General features: G+C 38.5%; 1 protein-coding gene and 1 long non-coding RNA gene across 2 annotated transcripts in view; one reads left to right on the top strand and one right to left on the bottom strand.

The window, feature by feature from the left end:
- Positions 1-103: 103 nt before the first annotated feature.
- Positions 104-1,024, bottom strand: LOC113469045. The gene is made up of 2 exons (XR_003392589.1): positions 570-1,024; positions 104-251 (listed from the first exon to the last, which is right to left on the bottom strand). It is a non-coding gene; the product is annotated as an uncharacterized LOC113469045 (long non-coding RNA).
- Positions 1,025-7,807: 6,783 nt separating this feature from the next.
- The window catches only part of LOC103513176, a 12,602-nt gene continuing 12,368 nt past the window's right edge, over positions 7,808-8,041 (top strand). Inside the window, exon 1 of the mRNA XM_026826459.1 lies at positions 7,808-7,909. Within this exon, the coding sequence (XP_026682260.1) occupies positions 7,823-7,909 (87 nt within the window). The 5' untranslated portion in view covers positions 7,808-7,822. The remainder of the gene's footprint in view (positions 7,910-8,041) is intronic.

The following is an 8,041-nucleotide window of genomic DNA, read 5'->3' as shown; positions in this document are numbered from 1 at the left end:
ATTGAAAGCCACAGTGGTACTTTTGAAAAAACAAAATCACAAGGCGATACAAAACTCCCAAGGTCATCTGCGCGCGCATAACTTCTCAGAAGATAACATACACGGGGCACAATTTATCTAAGAGGGGAACCTGATGGGAACTTATTGTGGGCATAACTTCCTTTTAGGGAGAGTAGATTTAGGAGAAATCCTATCCAAATCCCCATGAAGCCATGAAGACACTCGGACCCAACTTCTTTCGTTTTGAACGCCTGAAATCAAAGGGGAAAAAAGATTACCTACCTAAACTCTTGTGGAAAAAAGCCTTTTTATGGCTGATCTTGGGGAAATGAAAAAAGTATTTCTTTGGATTAATTGAAAACTCCCTGTGGTAAAATCGGGCATCAATCTGAACAATTTATTCCCTTGAAATTGGAGCCAACTAGAAAAACAGAGAAGTATTTTTCAAAGCGATCTATCTCAGAATCTAGAAGTCTCTACGAAAAAGAAAAAGAAATCCTAGTTCCTCACTTTTAACCATCTGAATAAGCGCATAAAATCTATAGAGATTAACCCTTAATGATTCTCACCTTGCATTAACCCGTGTGTGTCTAGGACAGTACTGTCCCTCCTGTGCCGCAGCTAGAGTAGTTTAACCCTGTCTAGTTCTTACCTTGCATTAACCCGTGTGTGTATCTAGGACAGTGCTGTCCCTCCTGGGCCGCAGCTAGAGTAGTTTAACCCTGTCTAGTTCTTACCTTGCATTAACCCGTGTGTGTGTCTAGGACAGTACTGTCCCTCCTGGGCCGCAGCTAGAGTAGTTTAACCCTGTCTAGTTCTTACCTTGCATTAACCCGTGTGTGTCTAGGACAGTGCTGTTCCTCCTGTGCCGCAGCTAGAGTAGTTTAACCCTGTCTAGTTCTTACCTTGCATTAACCCGTGTGTGTGTCTAGGACAGTACTGTTCCTCCTGTGCCGCAGCTAGAGTAGTTTAACCCTGTCTAGTTCTTACCTTGCATTAACCCGTGTGTGTCTAGGACAGTACTGTCCCTCCTGGGCCGCAGCTAGAGTAGTTTAACCCTGTCTAGTTCTTACCTTGCATTAACCCGTGTGTGTCTAGGACAAATGGAACGAGTGCTGTCCCTCCTGGGCCGCCAGCCGCAGTTTTTGCCGCATCACCTCGACGCTAGAGTAGTCTGGTAGTTTGAGATAGTTGACGCAGGTCATGACGGATGGTAGAAAGCCATCTGCGGCCAGGTCGGACTCGAATGTCTTGCGTACGATGGTCAGAGGAGGGGAGAGAGCGCGGAACCCTGGGGGGAGAAGAGGGAAGGGGGAGTTAGTATTAGATTTGTAGAATCTTAACCCATCTGAAGGATGGGTTTACCCCTAAGCCTCTGAGTGAGCTTTTTGTGTAATAAAGTGCTTATTTATACTGCTCGCATAGGACTGAAAAGTCCCTTTACTCCAGCAGTAGGCTACTACTATTATTGTGGTGATTTATACTGCTCGCATAGGACTGAAAAGTCCCTTTACTCCAGCAGTAGGCTACTACTATTATTGTGGTCAAATTCTCAATTTTGGGGATAAAATTCCATACCTCGGCTGGGATTGAACCCACTTCTTCCTGTCAAAGCTATGACTACTTGTATTGTATGACTACTTGTATTTCGGGGTGATAAGACCTCCATTAACATAGTTCCCTCCATCAAACCTCTTTTTTATTTTTTCAAGGTGTGTTTGGTTTAACTCTTGATCAACCAATCAGATTAATTCATAAGAAAAAATTAAATTAAGCCGAGTTCAAACCCCGATTGTGGCCCCGGTGACAAGTCCACAGGAGACTTAAACCGGGCTTAAACGGGGATATTACCCTTAGTTTAGACATAGTATAGATTTACATCCAAGTATAGGTAGAACAATAAGGAGGTCTAAGGAAAGAAGGCCTATCATACTGTTTTCTACTGAATGGCCATTCCTCATAAACCTCCCACGTGAGAGGCATTTCTGCTGAAACTCTGAAAAAAACATGTCCAAAAATTGAGGGAGGAAAACAGTTCGGTGCAAAGTTTTACATTTGAAGTTGGAACTTTGAAAGGGTGTTTCATGGGCAGAAAGCACTAACTCTCAACTCGGGAAGATAGTTCGGTGCAAAGTTTTACATTTCAAGTTGGAACTTTGAAAGGGTGTTTCATGGGCAGAAAGCACTAACTCTCAACTCGGGAAAATAGTTCGATGCAAAGTTTTACATTTGAAGTTGGAACTTTGAAAGGGTGTTTCATGGGCAGAAAGCACTAACTCCCAACTCGGAGGTGCTCAGTTCAAATCCCGGCCAGGGCGGACCATTTTCTGACCACACTTTTTCGTTTTCGACTAATAAGCATGGCGGTAAAAGAATGTGTCCCGGCCAGGGCGGACCATTTTCTGACCACACTTTTTCGTTTTCGACTAAGCATGGATGTAAAAGAATGTGCCTTGAAATAATGCGAAAGCAGTTCCTATTTTTTTTCCTCAAACTAGCTAGAGGCTCTTACAATAATTTTCCAGTAACTAGTGAAAAATAATGTTCTTCTGAGACCATGTTTTTTTTTTTTTTTTTTCCAAAAATGCCTCTAGTGGATGGTTGGGCTGAGTGTCTTTAAAAGAGTTTTGGCTGCTTCTCTCTCTAAAAAAGGCCCTTTCACCGTTTCTCTGGTCCTACTGTTGGCTTTAAGTCATCCTAATAGAATCGGTTCCTTACCTTACAGTACTGGGCCAGATTGTGTATAGTGACCGGAATATCACGTCCGTCCTTTCTCAGTTCTACCCCAGCATGTCCGGGCAGTGTAAAGTCCAGTCCCAGATCTTCTATAGAACATCCGTCCAGTCCTAGAACAGAGATAGCTTCCTCTTTCTCCGTCGGAGTTAGGCTGGAATCCGCCTCTATATTTGCCTGAAATTCAATTCCATTCGAGTTAGAAACAAAAGGAATTTTAATTGTGTTAAGCATAAATGCTTGTCACAAATGTCGTTCCCTGCTTTATGCACTACGCTAAATTTTATGGCTTGACTTGGACTCGAACCACCAACCTCCAGATCCGAAGTCCACCGCGCTAACCACTACACCACTGAGGTTGGTTAGAAACAAGTCACTGTTTTAATGTAAAGTCCAGTCCTAGAACAGATATAGCTTCCTCTTTCTCCGTCGGAGTTAGGTTGGAATCCGCTTCTATATTTGCCTGAAATTCAATTCCATTAAAATTTTCGTAAAAAGTTGCCTGAAATTTAAGTTTATATATTTTTTTTTTCGTAAAAATCTGACCAATGCATGGATTTTTGAAGATGTACGTACCTACTTAACAGCGATTTTTGTGATCTTTTTATTTACTAATCGAAAAATTTGCTTACTGATTACTTTCGTAATCTAACTCAGTTGTGTGTTTAAAGCCGTGTCCACACATAGTCCACCGGCCGTTGATCGATGTCGACTGACACGTCCACACTGCCTCGACAACATAGATTCACCTCGTCGATAGCCGACCGGTCGACAACGTTTGGATACACCTTTAGATGTTCATCCAGACAGTTTTTTTTTGGCCTAATCTAGGGATTTAAGATCTTTTTACTTTCCTTATCCTATAGGAAGGAAAGTAATGTAATCGGGTCAAATTTTCGATGGTCAGTTTTTAGTGTCAAAACACGTCTCGTATCGCCGCACAGCTTCTCCGTTCACTTCCGGATTCTTTTCTCGGTATCTCTTTACACACTCTTTATTTGCTTCTGGTTTTTTTCCATGATATCTTTTTATACGCTCTCTAATTGAGGATTCTCATGATTTCAGCTTTCTCTTTTAAATAAAAGATACAGGAGAAAAAAAAATTACGTATTTTTTCTTTTTTAAATTGAGCGAGTTTTTCTCAAGTTATTCCACTGCAAACGCGAGATCGTGAAACCAATTACGTATTTTTTCTTTTTTAAATTGAGCGAGTTTTTCTCAAGTTATTCCACTGCAAACGCGAGATCGTGAAACCACGTTCTGTAAACAAAATATCTCGAGAACGGTAAGAGCTAGAGACTTGAAATTTGGTATGTAGCTGTCAAATGTGAGAATGCGACACGAAACTTTTGGTTAAGACCGATGCAACGCTTGGCGGCATTTTACCGCTTTTTGGCGGTTTTCGGTGTAATTTAACAATTTGCGACACGAAACTTACAACTTTTGGTTAAGACCGGTACAACGGTTGGCGGCATTTTACCGCTTTTTGGCGGTTTTCGGTGTAATTTAACAATATCTTTGTATCTCTTTACACAATCTTTATTTGCTTCTGGATTTTTTTCATGATATCTTTTTGTACGCTCTCTAATTACTTCAGGATTCTTTTCTTTGTATCTCTTTACACAATCTTTATTTGCTTCTGGATTTTTTTCATGATATCTTTTTGTACGCTCTCTAATTACTTCAGGATTCTTTTCTTTGTATCTCTTTACACAATCTTTATTTGCTTCTGGATTTTTTTCATGATATCTTTTTGTACGCTCTCTAATTACTTCAGGATTCTTTTCTTTGTATCTCTTTACACAATCTTTATTTGCTTCTGGATTTTTTTCATGATATCTTTTTGTACGCTCTCTAATTACTTCAGGATTCTTTTCTTTGTATCTCTTTACACAATCTTTATTTGCTTCTGGATTTTTTTCATGATATCTTTTTGTACGCTCTCTAATTACTTCAGGATTCTTTTCTTTGTATCTCTTTACACAATCTTTATTTGCTTCTGGATTTTTTTCATGATATCTTTTTGTACGCTCTCTAATTACTTCAGGATTCTTTTCTTTGTATCTCTTTACACAATCTTTATTTGCTTCTGGATTTTTTTCATGATATCTTTTTGTACGCTCTCTAATTACTTCAGGATTCTTTTCTTTGTATCTCTTTACACAATCTTTATTTGCTTCTGGATTTTTTTCATGATATCTTTTTGTACGCTCTCTAATTACTTCAGGATTCTTTTCTTTGTATCTCTTTACACAATCTTTATTTGCTTCTGGATTTTTTTCATGATATCTTTTTGTACGCTCTCTAATTACTTCAGGATTCTTTTCTTTGTATCTCTTTACACAATCTTTATTTGCTTCTGGATTTTTTTCATGATATCTTTTTGTACGCTCTCTAATTACTTCAGGATTCTTTTCTTTGTATCTCTTTACACAATCTTTATTTGCTTCTGGATTTTTTTCATGATATCTTTTTGTACGCTCTCTAATTACTTCAGGATTCTTTTCTTTGTATCTCTTTACACAATCTTTATTTGCTTCTGGATTTTTTTCATGATATCTTTTTGTACGCTCTCTAATTACTTCAGGATTCTTTTCTTTGTATCTCTTTACACAATCTTTATTTGCTTCTGGATTTTTTTCATGATATCTTTTTGTACGCTCTCTAATTACTTCAGGATTCTTTTCTTTGTATCTCTTTACACAATCTTTATTTGCTTCTGGATTTTTTTCATGATATCTTTTTGTACGCTCTCTAATTACTTCAGGATTCTTTTCTTTGTATCTCTTTACACAATCTTTATTTGCTTCTGGATTTTTTTCATGATATCTTTTTGTACGCTCTCTAATTACTTCAGGATTCTTTTCTTTGTATCTCTTTACACAATCTTTATTTGCTTCTGGATTTTTTTCATGATATCTTTTTGTACGCTCTCTAATTACTTCAGGATTCTTTTCTTTGTATCTCTTTACACAATCTTTATTTGCTTCTGGATTTTTTTCATGATATCTTTTTGTACGCTCTCTAATTACTTCAGGATTCTTTTCTTTGTATCTCTTTACACAATCTTTATTTGCTTCTGGATTTTTTTCATGATATCTTTTTGTACGCTCTCTAATTACTTCAGGATTCTTTTCTTTGTATCTCTTTACACAATCTTTATTTGCTTCTGGATTTTTTTCATGAAATCTTTTTACACTCTCTCTGTTAACTTCAGGGTTTTTTTCATTATACTATTTCACTGCTTGCCTATGTCTTTGTTTCTTGCTTCTGTCATTAACCTTGGAACGGATTTTTCTTTTTTTACCAGTCTTCTGAGAATGTACAGAAGTGACACTTGAGGCAGAAGAAGCAAGCTGACCGGCAACAGGAGGAAGGGGAGGGAACTCATTTTCTCTATTAGCAAGAAAATCAATTTGAGGAAGAGGTGAGGAGTGAATGTCAATAGGTCTCAGTAAATCGAAATGGCCGTTGGTTCTATTTCCGGAGAACAGAGCAATGACCACTGGCCAGTGTGGCTCGCCAAGGCTTGAGTAGAGTTCAAGAGGCTGGCCTCTCATCTCGAAAACATTAATTCTTTTTTTGAACACCTTGGCGGCAACAGACAGTTCAACAAAGGTGCCGTAACTTTATGGCTGAAACATGTGTGCAGCATATTCTTGCGGACTCATAACTCCGTTTCCATCATCCGCGAGCCTATCTACCTGGTTCTCAGCTGGACGATAGTGCCCACGGATGATGAAGCCGCAGTAATCTTCATAATTCGTAAGAATATGCTGCACAATGGTCTCACGCACACGCACACTGTTTGCCTCCGATCCAAACATTGCCTGACTTAACATGTTGAACATGCATGCCCCGTCCCCTTGAATAGCACATTGTAATACAAAATCGAACGTTAATTTATCTTCTTTTTCCATTCTACATTTTCGTTTTACATCCTTGTTCAAAACACTATCAATCCTAGGATTGGTTTGTAGATCGCCACTCGTCTCTATTTGATGTTTTCGTCTTCATCTCCGGGTAAGAGCGATCAATCCTAGGATTGGTTTGTAGATCGCCACTCGTCTCTATTTGATGTTTTCGTCTTCATCTCCGGGTAAGAGCTGCTCCCGGAGTACTTCAGATATTGGAAGAACATGGTGAATAGAGAGGCAAAGAAAGCAAAAGAAAACTGGTTAAGGGAACTCCATGAAGAAATTAATTGATCAATATCTCAAGGAAGGAAAAATGGAGAAAGTTTACAGCCTCATTAACAAATACTTTGCAGTGAAGAAGATCAAAGGGAATACAATTGAGGATGAAAACGGGAGATTGCTCTTCGATGAGAGAGAAATAGTGAGAAGATGGAAGAGATATATTGAACAACTATATCATGATGAAAACATCGTAGAGTTAGACGAAGAAAATGAGACCGAAGAAGGACATATCACCAGAGAATTTACCAGCAGATTTATTAAAGGCATTAGAGATTAGACCAAGAAATGCAAGGAATACTGTTCGACATTATTGGAGAGATATATGAAAAAGGTGAAATCCCAATTGACTTCCAACAAAGTAGAATGGTTATGCTCCCAAAGAAGATGAATAGCAAGAAATGTGAAGAGTATAGAACACCGAGTATGTTATCCCATGCATCAAAAATACTTACAACAATTGTTAAGAAAAGAATTGAACAGAAGATTGACTCAAACCTTGATGCAGACCAATTTGGATTCAGAAACGGAAGGGGAACTAGAGAAGCTATTCTGGCGCTTAGACTCATTACTGATGAAAGCTTTAGAGTCAATAAACCACTCTATATAGCGTTCGTAGACCTCCAGAAAGCTTTCGACAATGTGAATTGGAAGTTTTCGATCCCGTGCTAAATCTAAAAACATGATGTAAACAAAATGGCGCCAACATGGGTTGCGTTTTCGGGATCAGGAAGCGATGCGATCATTACTGATGAAAGCTTTAGAGTCAATAAACCACTCTATATAGCGTTCGTAGACCTCCAGAAAGCTTTCGACAATGTGAATTGGAAGATTCGATGCGAAATCTCTCTAATACATAAGTCATTTACAACTTACAACAAACAATTCTACACATGCATTCACTCACAGTTAGAGATTGGAGATTGGAGAATAAGCCTTCGCTGACTGCTTCAAGAAGGGAAGCTTTGAATGCCAGAAAGGTTTGAACACCTGCAGCATCTTAAAATGGAAAATAATACTTATAATATAACATACTAGTTCAACCCGAGGCCTGGCCAAACTAGTAGAAAACGCATGGCCGAACTTGTAGAAAATAATAATAATAATAATAA

Source organism: Diaphorina citri, unplaced genomic scaffold (assembly GCF_000475195.1).
Source record: "Diaphorina citri unplaced genomic scaffold, Diaci psyllid genome assembly version 1.1 scaffold936, whole genome shotgun sequence".
Taxonomy (NCBI): domain Eukaryota; kingdom Metazoa; phylum Arthropoda; class Insecta; order Hemiptera; family Psyllidae; genus Diaphorina; species Diaphorina citri.
The sequence above is the reverse complement of the archived record's forward strand: the minus strand, read 5'-3'. Positions and strand labels throughout refer to the sequence as shown.